Source organism: Panthera leo, chromosome A1, assembly GCF_018350215.1.
Source record: "Panthera leo isolate Ple1 chromosome A1, P.leo_Ple1_pat1.1, whole genome shotgun sequence".
Lineage (NCBI taxonomy): Eukaryota > Metazoa > Chordata > Mammalia > Carnivora > Felidae > Panthera > Panthera leo.
In genome coordinates, this window is record NC_056679.1 from 124199069 (window position 1) to 124217425 (window position 18357).

At 34.4% G+C, this 18357-nt stretch overlaps 1 protein-coding gene across 5 annotated transcripts in view; it reads right to left on the reverse strand.

The window, feature by feature from the left end:
• Nucleotides 1–714: 714 nt before the first annotated feature.
• The window catches only part of IL6ST (interleukin 6 cytokine family signal transducer), a 55995-nt gene continuing 38352 nt past the window's right edge, over nucleotides 715–18357 (reverse strand). For 4 of the 5 annotated variants that reach the window (XM_042939154.1, XM_042939132.1, XM_042939137.1 and 1 more), the window contains 9 exons: nucleotides 17561–17643; nucleotides 16703–16913; nucleotides 15985–16167; nucleotides 13566–13667; nucleotides 13239–13385; nucleotides 12776–12916; nucleotides 9820–9916; nucleotides 6276–6357; nucleotides 715–5625 (listed from right to left, as the gene is read on the reverse strand). In XM_042939154.1, coding sequence (XP_042795088.1) covers nucleotides 4888–5625; nucleotides 6276–6357; nucleotides 9820–9916; nucleotides 12776–12916; nucleotides 13239–13385; nucleotides 13566–13667; nucleotides 15985–16167; nucleotides 16703–16913; nucleotides 17561–17643 — 1784 coding nt within the window. In that variant the 3' untranslated portion in view covers nucleotides 715–4887. Of the gene's footprint in view, nucleotides 5626–6275; nucleotides 6358–9819; nucleotides 9917–12775; nucleotides 12917–13238; nucleotides 13386–13565; nucleotides 13668–15984; nucleotides 16168–16702; nucleotides 16914–17560; nucleotides 17662–18357 lie in introns of all 5 variants that reach the window. The other variant, XM_042939158.1, reaches the window with a different exon arrangement.

An 18357-nucleotide genomic window follows, 5' to 3' on the forward strand; every position in this document is an offset into this window, starting at 1 on the left:
TTGGATGTATAATATAAATTAGGATAAGACAAAAGTTACCACAAAGAAGTCAGGCTGAGCCTGGTAGAGCCAAATGAAGGGTTTTAAACAAAGGAACACTTAGCTCAAAGCCAAGATATTATTTCTGTAACCTATAGTACACACATGAAAGGATGAAGTTAAGGGGTGAAGATGTACAAATCTAATTGTCCAGATTTTCTTCCAAGTGGAACTGTTCACTTAGTTTCACATACTACTACTCAGCAATCTTGGGATGGCAGTGTGATGTATGTCTGCTGGCTTCAGGCCTCATTGTTAATAAGGATGAGATTCCAGAAGTGTGGCTACAGACTGGCCACTAGATGGCACATTACCTCTGTACTTGGTTGGTCCCTGGCACCCTAATAGAAAACAAAACAAAACAAAACAAAACAAAAAAACAACCACTGGGAGGTGGCAGGATATTGGGATTACAGAACTCATCTTGGAAAATTCATTTACCAGTTTTCCAAATTTACAATCTGTCAGTCCATACTTTGTTACTAAGACCAAGACAGTGTATCAATTTTCTTCTAAAACCTATTCCATTATGCTAAATGAACGTTTAAAAAGCCACAGAACCCTCTGAAGGCATCTAGTTTACACTAAGACTCTAGAGCAGTAGTGACAAATACTGTTATCTCAAACATTATGTGTAACGACATCCAATTGTAGTGATCATACAGAGAAAAAAAATTTAAACAAGAATTTCTTAAATTTACTTAAAGGATTAGAGCGGATACATAGGCAACGTTTACAATAACATTTAGAGTTATGTCAACATAAGACCGATAGCTATGGTAACAATTAGCACATGCAATTCACTGTAGAGGTAAAAATACTTACTCTCTCTAGACAAGCCTTCTACACGAAGGTAGACTACGTAGGGGTAAAAGAGCAAGTGAACTTGAGAGGATTGCACTTACAAGTAAAAGGGACATAGCTAAGATATAAAGAGGATACATACCTAATGCTAATCACTGTATTGTAGTACTAGCAAATTGCACACTTATTTAGAGTATATTCAATAAACATATGTTAAGACTAAAGAATTTTCAAATAACTGCCTTTAAAGTAACCATCTGACATCACATTTTGGTATTCATGTTACACCGCTTGAAACATGTAGTTTACCATTCAGACAAAACTGGTCTTTAAGGGATAAAAGATGTAGAACATCTCTCTCCATGGTCTTCAATGCATTTTCATCATTAACTTTAAAGCACTTGGTAATGAAATTAAACTAGCCCACCTGAAGGAGCTGCTGATGGCAAAAAGCTCTTAAAAATTTAGGAACAAATGGACAACACAAGAGCTCATCCCAGGTTGTCTTCTTTTTCTTTTTAACGAAATGTATAGTAGAATATCACACTACTGCATAACAGTAGCACATAAAAAAAAAGATTAATCCAAAAGACAGTACATTTGGCTCTAGAAAGTTGTTTTGACTTGCATCCGAATTCTGTTTATCAATATTCTGAAAAGGAACTGCTGTCAAAGACCAGTCGCTACTTTATACCTTCTTTTAAAAATAAAATGGGGTCATTGTCATGGATTTCAAAGTTTTTTTTTTTTTTTTTTTTTTTTTTAGTTATGTCTTCTCTCAGCATAGGGCTTGCTTGAACCTATAACCCCAAGATCAAGAGTCACATGCTTTTCTGAGCCAGCCAGGCATCCTGACCATGACCAATTTTAGGTTAAACATAAATAGCTTGCCATTTTATGGCTCCATATTCTCAATTTATAGAAAAGTGCAATGATTTTTTTTAAAGCAATCTTGGGAAGTAGAATTGAACACGACCTGCAACAGAAAGCTATCCCAGTAATTTTTAATAACTGAACTTTAAAATTTTTATGTAGCTTATTATATTGACATTTTACCCATTTCAACAAAACAACAGAAGTGTATGGTTTAAAAATTTGTTCTTAAACCAAACATAGGAGAATGATGTGGAATATAACAGAACGGAGGAAGAGCTCCTCCACTTGATTTATGCTTGGTCAATACGTGCCAGTTAAAAGAAATATTTAAGGGAATTGTACAACAGGATTATTCTACTTCTACATTGGTCATGATTTTAATTAGTTATGTGGATAGAAACTAACCATTTTTAAAAATTTGATTTCTACTTACAAAGCTATTTTAGCTGTTCTACTTTAAGGATGAGCTTTCATAAATTAATGTTTTACAAGTATATTTCTACTTCATTAACCTTTAATTTCACAGTAAGCTAGGAAGACCAGATAACTTCATGTGTAAAGTTGCAATTAAATGAACAGCTAGGTAGATGTGAACACAGAATATATGAATGGTTTTGCTTTTTACCCTGCTTCTACTTACACAGTATGTTCTTGAGTGCTGTGACTGATCAGTGCTGGCTTGAAGTAGGGTACCAACATACCAGTAACTAATAGTCAAATTATAACAATACATGTGGCATATATGCTTATTTTTTAATCCTGTATGAGCGCATCAGAAGCAGTGTATTAGTTTTGTCTACAGAGAGGCTTTTTTTCTGATGTGCCAGTGTTACTTTAAAGGAAATTTTGGGATACTAAACATCTGAGTAACCCATCCACTGCTTATATATAATTTTCACATAAACCAGATCCACTTCTCTGCTTACCTAAAATACAATTTACATGTCTCAAAACAAATTATCCTAAGACATGGCTCAGGAAAGTAATTTTGTACTTGAAACAAGTTTCATGAATGCTTGTCTTTATCTGGGCAAAAGATGTACATCACATACTGGTAATCCAATCTACATTTTCTGATTGGATTATATAGTAACAATCTAGTATGTGTAAAGTGCTCTTGCAGCTGGGGGGCATTCACTCAGGGTACCATTTTCTATACAAGTTTTCCACCAATAGGGTTGCTTATATAATGTTCTTTCTTAAATGACTTCATTCTCCTCCCCTTAGATTAGGAGTCTGCATATTCTAAGTGCTCCCCATGTACAAACTTCACACTCGAATTCTTTGTAACACTGCTGTTTATCATGAGGAAAGTTATAGCTGAACATGATGACAATAACATGACTACTTACTTGGAGGAAATGAAAAATATAACTGATAAAAACTTCTTGACAGATTCTTAGCAAGATAAATCTAATCCTGATTTGGATCAGGCTTTGACCAACTTAAATGGTGGTGGTGACATTATCTTATAGTGTGACTTCTCTGTAGATTTCTCTGTGCCCAGTCTTCCTCATCTACTTCTCATCCTGTCTTTCTACCAATCTCATGTTGCACCTGCCCTGTATCACAAAGACCCTGTGTATGAAAGAATTCTGAAACACATCAGGCAAGAATACAAAGTATGTTAACAGGAAGTCTAATATGTACAGAATCATATATAATGAGAATTAGATTTCAACTGTAAATGTAGAGCAACTTCTTTTAGCCTTTTATTCTTGAATAACCTCTATAAACCATTTTAAGTGGGCCTGGTTTTTGTGACTTAAATATGACAAAAAACTGTAACATACTTTCTGCAAAACTACTTGATAACACTAGTCAACTACTAATGACGTATCAAAAATTTTCACTTAGCCCCTGTCTTTAGCCCTTGCCTCCTATAAAATGTGGTGGGTAGGGTAGGGCATAAATGTGAAAGTGTGGTTAGTGCTAAACTCTGGAGCCCTGGCTCACTTCTCTCTGGGAAGAAGAGAACTTGTGGGAAGAGGTTTAAAGTCTCTTTAAATCACAATGTGGAACTAAGTTCCACCTACCTCAGACCTAGCAGGTGTTAAAATACTATCTCTTCATTAAGTGCCTCCACAACAGGGTGTTCCCTGTGATATTAACTAACATCAATATGTACATTTTTGGATAGGGTTTTATTTTGGTAAGTAGTGCCCATGTGTTCTCAGTTTGCTTCGAACATCTAGAAAAAAAAAAAACCTTCCAATCTTGGCCTACTTGAAAACAAAGCATATTAAAACATATTTTAAGTTGAAGATATATTGTATAAAGTGCTTCATCAACCAAATTCTCTAAAGTTTTAACAAAAAGGGTCAATGTTTATATATACAGAAAAATGGCGAGTCTATAAATGGCAAAGAATTTTTAAAATGGTTAAGATACTTTGGCATTCATTGCTAGTTTTTTAACTGGGCACTCTTAACTGAATTTGTGAAATGGATCTTCAAACAGATTGTGAATAACAACATAAAGCAAATTTTTGAAAATTTTGTTACTTATGATATAAATGTTCAAAAATATATTTTTTAATCTGCAAAATTAAAACTCTAGAATTCCATTTATCTAGTAGCTGGCATCATTACACCAACAGAAGAGAATGTCTAATATTTCATGTTGGCAAGATTGTAATTCAACCCACTGTTTTTTTTGCTTTTGGTCAGACAACAAAAACTGGGTTCATACAGTTATGCTACCTAATACTCTCCTTACGCTGTCAGCTAAAGTAGAGGGTCTAGACCTTGCTCATCTAATTTTTTATCTTAAGTCCATCTCAGTCAATTTGGTGACTATTCTCATTAAAATCAGTAGAGCTGTGCTAAATACATCACTGCTTATTATTTAAAGACCATCTGTTGTCTAGCTACAGAAAATTTTACTTTATAAATTTCAGACAAGCTTTCTGTTTTTCTTCAGTGCAAACATCCTGAAACAGCACAAAATCATTCAGCTATTCAGAGGATGAAGTCAGTTTATGTAGTGCTTGAAAGTAGAATCCCAGATATTCTGGAAGGGAAACAGCCCATGTGGGAGGACAGTTTACTGTTGTCCTTAAGGGCAAATGATCATCTTCAGTGAGCGAAGATTATTTTTCTCTGAAATAACAGTTAAAGTTAGCTTTAGTTTACAGGTACTGGTGAAGTTTTAACAGGAACCAGTCTTTCACTGAGGCATGTAGCCACCTCGTCTGACAGTTTGTGGTAAGTAGCTTTTAGACATTCCTTCATCAACTGCAGCCTCCATCCCAACTGTTTCAAATCTCTCTACCTGTCCCTCAGTATGTAGACCAAAAGCATCTGCTACAGAAATTTCTTGAAACATTTTCATTTGCCCAGATCCACAGGACTGTGAAATATCTGAAATCTGCTGTTTGAGTCTAACAAAATCTTCTTCATTGACTGACGAAACTTGCTTTGACCTTTCAAAATGTGAAATATCTGGACTGGTTTCACGTTGACTGCAGTTTTGTTTGAAATACTGTTGCCTGGGCAAATTGCCAACACTGCTATCTGTGTTATCTACCAGCTGTAGATCTTCTGGCCGCTCTTCAGAATCTAACAAGGGCTGGGTGGACTCGGATCTTGAGAAGACTTGGACTGATGGAACCTGGTGTCTGTAGCCACTGTGCACCACTGTGGAATACTGGACGGTGCCTGAAGTGTTCTGGGCAGACTCATTTTCATCACTGCTAGAAATGCTTGGCCTAGAGGAGGACATGCACGATGAACCTCCAATACCACTGCTGTGTCCTTCAGTACTGATTTTTTCCTTCTTGAATAAGTCCAGTGATTTCAGATCTTCTGGAAAAGGCTTTTTGTCATTTGCTGCTTCTATCTCCACGACACTTACATCAGTGAAATTGCCATCTGAGTAAATCTGATCTTTTGAATTAAAATTATGCTAACAAAGAAAGAAAAAAATTATTATTACCTATGGCATAGGTTCATTTAGAAACTATGAAATATATATGGCAAATTCTAGTTAAAGCCACAGAGAAATGCATCTCTGAAACTTCTCAGTAATTTGGTGCGGACATAATCTATATCACTAAGCACTGTCAACTAGCTCAACTACAGATACTGTGAAATGATTCTAAGAAGTATGAATCAGAGTGGACTTCCTCAGAATTCCCAATCAACTGTTAAATTTTGATAAGCTACTGGTGTATATACAGAATTTCATTACTAGACTACAGAGTTGAGGATTGACTAAAAAGTAGAAAACATGAAAAGTTCAAAGAATTTAGTCTAGGTTTCTAGAAATCACTGCAACAGTATGAAACAGGTAGACTGTTAAATTTGATTTTAATATCCAATACAAAATGCTTGCCTTACAACACTTACCATATAGGAGTATTTACATATTAAGTTTTCAATTTGCAAGTTCAATGAAGTATTTTTCATGTTTACTGAGTAGAATAAGGAATATAAGAATATGCTATGATAATATTTTATCATTTACTTTTCAATTTGGTCTTATCATTTGGTTCAACTCTATAAAAATACCCTGAAATGTCCATGTATAAACAAGTCAGAAACACTTTATCTTACCCTAGGAGGTGTATGAGGTGACCACTGGGCAATATGACTCTTTGAAGGATCTGGAACATTAGGCCAGATATGTTTTTTAATTCTGGAGAGAAAAAGAAATAAAGTATCTGTGGAACCACATGTAATAAATAATGAACAGTCCCTAATTCCAAACATGAGCTTAATCTAGTCATAATGAAAAACTACCAATAAGGCTAGTAATCAGCATTCAATTTAAAAAACTGAAATAAAATTCTACAATAGAAACCAATCAAAAAGTGGAATAAAGTCACAAAACCTTAAAGTACACCCCCCTCCCAACAACAAAAGAAGCAAATACGTTCAATTTCCAACTAAAACCACATAACACATTTTCACATAGCCACCAGGTAAAATATGATAAATTTGATGTTTTCACAAGAATATTTACCTCAGTATAGTTCCTAGTCCAAAGTTAGAGGTCCCTAAGTGTGTATAAGTATACAGGAAGTGAGTCATCTTGAGAGTAAGTTCAAATACAAAAACAAAACTGAGTAATAAGATCCTAACAGACTGACTCTCCTGTGCAAACAACTATAAAATCTACGTGTAATGTAAAAAATAATAAAGTTAACAACCTAAACAAAAGACCAACTAATGGATGAATTCCATGAAAGAGACTTAAAAAAATTTCAGTTGTTTTACATAAAGAAATTGAGTTAAAAATTTTTTAATGTTTATTTTTGAGAGAGAGAGAGAGAGAGAGTGAGCAGGGTAGGGGCAGAGAGAGGGAGCCACAAAATCTGAAACAGTCTGCAGGCTCTCAGCTATCAGCACAGAGCCCGATGAGGGAGGGGCTTGAACCCACGAGCCTTGAGATCACGACCTAAGCCAAAGTCAGAAGCTTAACTGACTAAGCCACCCAGGCACCGCAAGAAACTGAATTTTTAAATTAACATTCTTCCCACAAAGAAAATCTCAGGCTCAAACTGGCTTTGTGAATTCTAGCAAACACTTCAACAGAAATACTATGAATACTATATAAACTCTCCTAGAAAATAGAGAAGGTAAGTGTCCCCATTAATTTGAGGAGACTGTTCATTTTATGAGGTAATCAGTATCCCCTTGATTTCAAAAGTAAATGAACACACCACCAAAAAGAACCACTATCACTCATGAAGCATAAATGCAAAAATTAACATACTGAATCCAGACAGTCTAAGAAATGCAAGGACAGTTTAACATGTGGAAAAAAAAACCAATGAATAAAATTCACCATATACATGTAGGAAAGAGAAAAATCGTATGATCATCTCAACAGATGACAAAAAAGCATCTGACAAAATTGACCCAATCATGACAAAAACTCTCAGGAAAAAAATATAAGAGAACTTCCTCAACTTAAAATCAACATCACATGCAATGGTCAGAGATTGAATGCTTTCTCCCTTAAAATTGGGAATAATGCAAAGTTACTACTTAACCAGTATAGTAAGAAAAATAACTGAAAGGATAAACATCAGAATAACCATCTTTACTAAGCAGTATGACTATGTATGTGGAAAATGCTTAGGGACCCAAAAAGATACTAGAGTAAATGAACTTACCAAGGTCTTAGTATACAAGGTCATTATATTAAAACAAAATTAATTGCATTTCTATTTCTAGCAATGAACAATTAGAATATAAAAATTTCTAAAAATGCCATTTACAATTGTATAAAAAACATTTAGGAATAAATTTAACATAGTACAAGGCCTACCCACTGAAAACCGTATAACAGTGCAAAAGAAAAAGAAAACCTAGACAAAGAGAAATTAACAAGGGTGACTGGGTGGCTCAGCTGGTTAAGCATCATCCGACTTTTGATTTCAGCTCAGGTCATGATTTCGGAGTTGTGAGTTTGAGCCCTACACAGGGCTCCATGCTGACAGGATGGAGCCTGCTTAAGATTCTCTCTCTCCCTCTTTCGGCCCCTTCCCCCCTCAAAATAAATAAATAAACTTAAAAACAAAAGAGATTAACATGTTCATGGACTGACCCATGTGACATAAATGTTGTGAACTCATGTTCAGATTGTATTTTTTGCCCTAATTTTATAGAGTCGATAAAATCTCAATTAGCACCGTACTCAGTTTTTTAAAAAAAGACTTTCCTTTTCATATAAATAATATCAGCTTACCAAATAACCTAGTCAAAATAATTTTGAAAAACAACTTATTAAAAGAATTCTAACTGCTCTCAAAACTTACAGAGCTATAAAAATCAAGACTGTGTGGTACTGGCATGAATAGACATATAGAACAGAATTGAGAGTCCACAAATAAATCCAGACTTACATGGACAATTGATTTTGACAAAGATATCTAGGCAATACAATGGGAAAAAAGTTATTTTCAGTAAATAATGCTCGAACAACTAGTTATCTATGGAAAAAAAATTCCCTGACCTCACACCATGCACAAAAATTAATTCTGAATAGATCATAGACATAGAGCTACAATGATTAAGTTACAGAGGAAAATAAAGGAGAACACAATTGTGACAATGACTTAGGCAAGAATCACAAACTGATAACATGCACCTCATCAAAATTAAAAACGTGCATTTTCTAAAGTCACAGTGAAGAAAACGAGAAGCCAAAGCCACAAGACCAGACTTTCCACAACATATTTGACAAAAATTTTGTCACAGAATATATAAAGAACTCTTACAGCTCAATATTACAGCAAACAACTCAATTTAAAAACGGGCAAAAGATTTCAGAAGGTCTATCACAAAAGAATATAGATAAATGGCACATGGAAGGATCCATTACTATTTACTAGGGAAATAGAAATTAAAACCACAGTGAGATAAAATTACACACTGATAACAAGGGGCTAAAATAAAAACCCTGACAGTGCCAAGTAACAGTGCCATGTAACAACTGGAACTCTCACGGAGCTGGGGAGAATACATGATGGTACACCTGCTTTGAAAAACAGTTTCTTATGAAGTTATATATGTGCTTCCTATGTTACCCAGCAATACCAATACTAGGTATGTACTTACACAAGATAAATGATAACATATATCTACACAAAGATCTGTAGATGAATGTTCATGGCAACATTATTCATAATAGCCCCAAATTAAAGACACAACCTGAATTTCCATAACAGATGAACAAATTTTGATGTATCTACACTGCAGACTACTATTCAATAAATAGAAAAATATTAGTATATGCAACATGGATGAGTCTCAAAAACATGCTAAATGAAAGACATCCTATAAAAAGACTACATATTATCTATTTATATGAAATCTCAGAAAAGGCAAAACTACAGTCACAGAAAGCATATCAGTGATTACCTTGGGGCCAGGGGTTGAGGGAGAGGAGAGACGATAAAATAGAATGAGGAAACTTTTTAGGGTAATAGAAATAGTATCTAACTTGATCGTGGTGGTAGTTATATATCCATATACAGCTATTAAAATTCATCAAACCATACACTTAAAATGAATGAATTTCACTGCATGTAAATTATAGCTCAATAAACCTGGAGGGAAGAACTGCAAAAACACAAATAGGGGTACTTACAGGTCTCGCTTATTAAAGCAGAACAATACTCCCAAAAGGGTTGTCAATAGAAATGCTAGGCAAACAGGAACAACTATGGCTTCAATTTCTCCTTGAGCTAAAAATCAGGGGTAAGAAGTAAAATAAATGTCAACTCATGTGCTAAGAGAAATAAGGAAACTTCCCAACCAAATGGCTGTTGAAAAGATGAAATACCATCCCGTTTTTATAGCCTTTTCAAACTTAAAGATTGTTTTCTGCCACCCCTGCGCCCCTTGGTAAATCATATCCTAGCTGCTTATACCTGACACAGTAACCTGGCCACAGAGAAAGCATAAACTCTATGTTGGTTAGGGGAATAAAATGACTAGTTCAGTTTTCTGGACAGATAATCTATCCAATAAGTTAGAAGTTTCAAACCTAACCATTTATTACATTTATGATCTGCACCCAGCAGAATCTTAACAAATGCTTATCTTTGAGATCTGTGAGTGCTGGGCACAAGTGGAAATATGGAATCCTGTATAAGGAATAAAAACAAAAGGTTCAAGCAAAATTTTTAATTTTCAAAAAGAGGGCATATCTGGTATACAGCTAAGAATTTGTAAGAATCTTAAGTACAAGGAGTGGCAGAAATAGGAATATTATCACCTAAAATCAACAAGCCTAAGATTTGTAGATAATTCCCAACCTGCATTTAAAAGAGGGCTTACTTGAGCAAATGAATCACTAATTGGACAGTTTATGTTGGAGATATTTTTTAATGATTTACCTTATGGCTGTCTCTACTTTAACTCCTCCAGCCTCCTTATAAGTAGAAATAGTCTTTTATGGGAAAAATTTATAAAAGTAATACTGCAGTCATATACTATTTACTCAGTCTAATCTTTGCACCGCATATATCCCTTTACAAGTAACTTTATATTCTACAAAGCCTAACAGAAATCAGTAAATCAGATCAATGCTCGGAAATAAACTGGAGGCTGGCAAATATTCACTCTTGAACACTGAGGTTTTCATATAGGTGCCAAATCAAATTCAGGCAGACCCTGTTATTACTGTTGCCAAACTTACTATGTTTTCAAGTCTTGGGCCTTTGCTTATCTGTCCTAAGATGCCTTCTTCTTCCTTTTTATCCACATCTTAACTTTGGGGACTCAAGTACTGACTCCTCTATATAATCTATGAAGATGAAATGCCCCCTATAAATTATCTTTAAATTCCTACTCTATTTACTGTCTACATGGCTCAAATGCCTTTCCATTTAATTACTTTACTTATGTTGTATTTCTTCAAATAAAGTCCTTTGGGAGCAAGGCCCATGCCATATGAAGAAGCCATAATATGTCCATAAAACAATAAACAGATCAGTGAAAAAAGCAGATGATTAAGTAATCCTAACAAGTATGATCTAATTTGGGGGGGAAAATGTATGTATAGAAAATAATAGAAGGATATACAAATGTGTTAAGAGATTATTCTGGATGAGGGATTAGGAGTGGTTTTTCTTCTGCTCTGTACTGTATAGTCTAAAGGCCTATATAGTACACAATCTACTTTTATAATGAATATCACTTTCATTAGTTGAATATTTTAAAGGTTTATTTTTTTCTAAAGATCAATTTCAAGTATTACTTGTTAGATATTTATTTTACTAACATGTCACCACAAAATCTTATTCCAAAAACTATATTCATTTTTGGCAATCACAGCAAAGTTCAGGATCTTTTATTATCTATTTTAGGTAGTCACTCATTCATTTTCTCATTCACCCATCATTCAATAACAAGGAATATAGCTTACTATTTAGCATTCACTGTGTTGGTACCTGAGGGTGGGGGTTACAAATAAATGATAAAATAAGGTAATTTCTATTATGATTCAAAATGTAGGAAGAACAAGAAAGAATGCAGCTTAAGAATGCTTTAGGGAGGTTAGAGGAACTAGAAAAAGTGAGGACTTAATGTAGGGCTACACACTGGGAAAAGATGGAGAAAATAATGAGAAGCATATGACCAAAGAAAGAGATTACAAAAGGGCATGCAAAAGCAGTAATTAGAAGGCATGATCAATAGGATTTTACACTTGGCTCATGTAAGCAAAAAAGACTCATGAAAACAAAAAATTTATCACATCCTTATCTAAATTTGTGGCTTTCGCAAAGAGTTGGGACGGCTGTGACAGGGAACAAAGAGAAATGTATTTGGGAAAAAGGATGACTGAAGTCACGGACAGAGAGTTTAAATAGGCAGATAAAATACAGGGCTGAGAAGAGTGATATGGAAAATACAAACCATTTTTTAAAAAAGTAAGAGAGAAAAAGAGATCAAGAAGGAAGTACGAGAAAGGGAGAAGACTCAGGAGAGTGTTGTTATTACACACACACACACACACACACACACACACACACACACGTGAGAAGAACCAATGGAAGAGGCAGTTTCAAGGATGGAGAAGCCGAGTCAAATGCTGAGAAGTATAAAAATAAGGAGACTAAAAAGCATGTACTGGATATGATAACTAAGAGGCCTTCCCTGAGTGACATTAGGGAGGTTTCAGTGGATTGGTGGGTTGGAAGCCTGATTTCAGTGGGTTAAAGACTAAGCTGGAGGAAGGGAAGTGGAGCTCGAGAGGGTGAACTAGTCTTTCCAATAACCTGCCTACAAAAGAAGGAGTAAGACAAGAAGGTAAGAGACCACATTTGACTTTTGCCAGTGAAAAGATGAACCCATTTAGAAAGATACACAAATTCTTTTGGCATTTATAGAGTACAGACGAAATCAGTCAGAAGCAGTTAATAACAGAGCTGAGTTTTGATAGTTTAAAGAAACAATCCAAATCAGATAAACAATACCAACAATTCATTTCTATGGATCCAAAGATGCACTTTTAACAAAATTTTAGCTTATTAACTAAGTCCATATTTAGTCTGATTAAAAAAAAGAAGAAGAAAAGAGCAAATGTCATTATTTCTTACCAAACTTCGGTGTAGTAAAAGTGAATTCTGGGCCATCCTTTCCACCTTCGTCTGTGTATGCTGCCATTCGTACCATGTACAAGGTGTCACTGGTCAAAGAGGACAGTGTATATTCTGTGTGGGAGGAATCCACATTCACAGCTGGAAGAAATCAGTAAATGTGCTTTATTTAACTACTCAATGTTTCTGCTTGATTTGGCTTTTGACACTGCAAAAGTATTAAAAAGGAACATATTTTCCAGAAAATAATTTTCTTATCTCTGCCAGAATATTCTTCTATAAGCACAACACAGTATTTCTTTTTTTTTTTTCCCACAGTATTTTTTTAATAGGCATATTCTCAGGTGTCTCTTTTCTGAGAATAATATACTACACTTAAGATGTATAACATAAAAAGGTGAGACAACATTTAAAAGCTTAAGAAAAAAACCAATGATTCTTAATAAATGATAGAGTTTATTACCAGTTTCATTTCCAATGATGGTTCTATAAAATATAGTATAATTTCGGATAAATCCGTTCTGAACATCAACAGGAAGTTGGTCCCACTCTAAGACAGCTTCATTTTTCCCCACTTTTTTTGTCCGAACAGTAGGTCCTTTGGAAGGTGCTAAAACAGAATAAAAGTATTTGATAACTAAAAATTACTATGATTTAGTAAGTCATTAGGATTTACTAAAATTTAATTATATTATTTGAACATTATGAGACATACCCTTATTTTAAAAAGAAAAAAATGTCTTTGTTAATACAAAACAACATATTTCAAAGAAAATGAATTTGGACTTACGAGCTTGTTTAAGGTATGCCTTTATAGACTCAGGGCTTCCTGGTCCATCAGTATATACTGGAGTAACTGTTATCAAATAACATTTGCTCTCTGCTAGGTTCCCTAAAGAAAGAATGGGAGAGTAAGCATTTTTCCCCACATAACAAAAAAGTCTACATTCCATTATTAACTTTACATTATAAATTTCATGACTATTGAACTTTCTTTTCTTTTAAAACTACAGCTTTTTAAGCAAGCATTGCCTTTTGTGTACTGGATTCAAGCTTAATTGAATAAAGCTTTTCATTAAAGTAAAAGCTTACTTTTATTGCCAATACAGTAGATTAAAAAATATATTGTTAGTAAAAGTACTTTTTATATTCAGGACTTATAAAACTCTGATCTCAAATTATCATTGGTCTTATAGTTTGACATTGTTTGTACATCTTAACTAATTCTCTGAGAACTGCCTAATGACCAGGGAAAGCATTAATGGCCCTGGTTTGTCAAACCAGGGAAAAAAAGAATTAGTGCCATTTCCCCCAGAAAGTAATTATTACTTTTTTATTTACTATATGAAATTTATTGTCAAATTAGTTTCCATACAACACTCAGTGCTCATCCCAAAAGATGCCCTCTTCGATACCCATCACCTACCCTCCCCTCGCTCCCACCCCCCATCAACCCTCAGTTTGTTCTCAGTTTTTAAGAGTCTCTTATGCTTTGGCTCTCTCCCACTCTAACCTCTTTTTTTTTCTTCCTTCCCCTCCCCCATGGGTTTCTGTTAAGTTTCTCATGATCCACATAAGAGTGAAAACATATGGTATCTGTCTTTTTCTGTCTGGCTTATTTCACTTAGCATCACACTCTCCAGTTCCATCCACGTTGCTACAAAGGGCCATATTTCATTCTTTCTCATTGCCACATAGTACTCCATTGTGTATATAAACCACAATTTCTTTATCTATTCATCAGTTGATGGACATTTAGGCTAAGAAAGTAATATTAAAAAGCCATCTTGAATACCTCTTTTATTTATAATCTCTCCATATTAAATCTTTTTTATATAGCCACTTTATCTGCCCACAACAGAAAATAAGGTATGTGTTATACCAAAGTTTATACTTTCAACAAGAACTTTTATTTCCTTAACTTAATTCACAAAGTTGTATATGACAGCTCCTTTGGTTTCTTAAACAGAATAATTTTACTTTTTATTGATGACTCAATATTATCAAGAAGATAAAGAATTTTTAGACTCTGTTGTAATACAGTGATGTTATCAGGACTACTGAGCCACTGGATCTGCCTGTGCAAACTGAAAGTCTCTAGAGATTATGCGAGGCTTTATTAAAAACATTTCTATTGTCCAGTTACTACCAACGTGTCTTCTCTCTAGCTCCACCTTTCTTTTAATTTGATAAGGCTAGTAAACTAGACAACCAAATTTATTAAAACTTTTTTTTTTAAGCTTATTTATGTATTTTTGAGAGAGAAAGAAATCAGCGTGAGGTGGGAGGGGCATAGAGAGGGAGAGAGAGAATTCCAAGCAGGCTCTGCACTGTCAGCACAGAGCCCAATGTAGGGCTCAAACTCAGGAAACAGTGAGATCATGACCTGAGCTGGAACCATGAGTCAGATGTTTAACTGAGTGAGCCACCCAAGTGCCCCTATTGTTTTTTTAAATGATAGGTTAATGAGGGCCAAACAGCCTATTTCATAAATAAAGCTCACAAAATTTTATGGCAGATATGTCTTTGCTTAGAGCTTTTCTTTCAGCAATCATATTATTCATAATTGAATTCTAACGGTTATCCTTCTTTACTAAATAAAACACATAAAAGCTGAGTGTTTTGTCTTTAAAGTTGTTCTCTTCAAAGCCACATAAAAAAGTTGTACCTTAAAATGCAGAGCAATCTACCACTTTGGAGCTCTACGGTATCATTAGAACTTCCAGTTAAAAGATGTAAGGAAATCTGAATTCTAGTTCTGCTTCCCCTATTCAACAACTTTAAGAGGTTATTAACACAAGTCATTCATATGCTATAGGAAAATATCTTCTCACTGAAGGATGAGGAAGTTAAATCAGGTAAAGAACCATTCAACTAATTACCAGCAGCGATCAGATTATCTTAGATTTGTCTTTTACTTTACAGTTTTGTTAGTGCTCCTTTGATGATCAAAACACTGAACCATAAATAGAAGATACTATTAACTCTGCTTTGTCCATAAACAGATCCTGTAGTTCATTCCATGAGATTAAATGTAACTTGATAAAAGTCACACATCGAGAAAACTATATGTAACTTTTAACTATCATAAACTGAAACTCTTCAATAGACCACAATATCTATAAACCAGACAAAAATATGTAAAAGAAAAATCTGTCTGAAGAGTTACACAAAGGATTTCAACTTAAGTTTTTTCTAGATAGGAATACCTCTTAGAAAGGTGCGATGTACAGTGCCATCTTCTTGTTGCCAGTCTGGGATGCACGGCGATTTATCTGATAATACACACCACTCAAGTATATACTTGTTTACAGATTCATTTGGAGCAGTCCATTCTACCCAAAGCATATTATCTTTGGGAAATGCTTTAAGATCCGTGACCGGGCGAGTAGCTTTAAAACAAAATTTGAAAACTGGTATGATAAATGAACATTAAAAAATTTCAAATTTTGATGTTTTACATTTCCAAACTTGCTATCAGTTTTTGTAGTATATAATATTAATATGTATTTTCATTAACAAAAACACTTTATTATAATTTACAAATAGACAGTAAATTTATTTTGAAACTAAAATTCTTCCTTTCCCCAAATTCTTCAAATGTTTTGTGTATGTAAATGGAAATATTTTCTTCTTTGAAAGCCATAAACAATATATTTAAGTCATATTCATATATGGCTCCCAAAGCTTTTAAATAATATTTAAGAAAACCAAGTAATTAGAAAATGAGCAAACAAATAAGTAGTTTACTTCAAAGTTTAAGTGAGCCACATAATAATGGAATGAATTATTTCATTGCTGACTGATTTCTAAAACTATTATAATCGATACTGAAGAGGCAGTCTTAGAATAATTATGTATTAGGTATTAGAATATGTATTATGCATATGTATTATGAACCACTTTTCCCATCTCACAGATACAAACCTTGAAAGTTATAGGCAGGGATAGTTAAAACAGCTGCATCTGATTTGCCAACCAGATTTCTTGCTGTCAGAGTTGCTATGTAACGATCATTTGTGAGGTTTACTGTCCATTTTGTGTCATTCACTGTATAATTCTGTAAACGTGATTTCCATCTTATGAGAGTCACTTCATAATCCAAAATTTTTCCATTGGCTTCAAAAGGAGGCAACGTCTATAATAAAATAATTTTTAAAATGTATTTAACAAATCTTTAATCATTTTTTTTCATGTTCACAAATTCTGCTGTTACGTCAAGCCTCCATGTTAAACTGAAAGGCACTGGCAACCTCATTTTCAACTCACAACCTTAAGTAAAACTACTAGTGAATGAAGAATAAACACATGACTTTGACTAACAGGGAAAGTAAAGTAGCACCATTTTGTTAGCTTTTAGTTCTGTAAACTATTGTGCCCTGTGACTATCTGGCCCTAAATCATCTTATGCTGGAGTACTTTTCTCTCTACCATTTCTTAGTATGGTACACCTTAACACTTATGGACTTGACAGTCATTGTGTAATTCCTATTATTGGCATACAGTTTGATTACCCAAAACCTTTATTAACTATTTTCTATGAGGCACTCAGGAAAGTTCAAGGACAGACAGGATCCTTCTTACAAACTTTCATAGAACTGTGAAGTATCTGTGAACTGCAGTTCATGATCCTTTTATGTAGTATATATAAAACTCTGTTTCTATTAAACGCTTTGCTGATATTAAGATGAATAAAAATGTAAGTAAAAAAATTACACTCATAATGCCATAAAAATGTACTATGTAAGCAATAAAAGAATATAAACATGCATTTTTTTTCTTTACCTTCCATATGAGTTGCACAGATCTATAGCTGTGAGTATGGGATGGCTCTATCTTATACCAGAAACTTGGTGCCTTGGATGGTCCTAAAGAAATGATATAAACTTTTTAAAATAAAAGTTTTTATCATAGCAGTAAAATATAATCCTGGAAATTATTCTCTTACTTTGTTCTTATTCTTGCCATTCAATCACATGATGTATCTTTTTTTTTACATGTTTATGTATTTTGAGAGAGAGGAGAGAGACAAAGGGAGAATGGGGGAGGGGCAGAGAGAGTGGGAGAGAAAATCCCAAGCAGGTCCTGTGTGGTTAGCATGGAGCCGGATGAAGGGCTTGAACCCATGAACCGTGAGATCACGACCTGAGCTGAAATCAAGAGTCAGAAGCTCAACCAACAGCTCCACCCAGGAACCCCTAAGCTAGCATTTTTCCCATTGCAGCACACCATGCCTGGGTCTTCCTTTATAGAGGAAGATAGCTTGATGATATAGATTAGAATGCTTTTTTTATCTTAAAATTGTAAAGCTACAAATATATCCTAAGGTATACCAAAAATGCATCACCATTTCTTACTGCTAAAAATTAAACCGAAAAACCATATTTAAATATACACTTAAAACCCCTAAATGTGGGGCACCTGGGTGCCTCAGTCGGTTGAGACTCTGACTTCGACTCAGATCATGGGTTTAAGCCTCATGCTGGGCTTTTCATAGACAGCACAAGTCTTTGGATTCTTTGTCTCCCTCTCTGCACCCTCCCCCCACCAATCACATTCTCTCCCTCTCTCTCTCTCTCAAA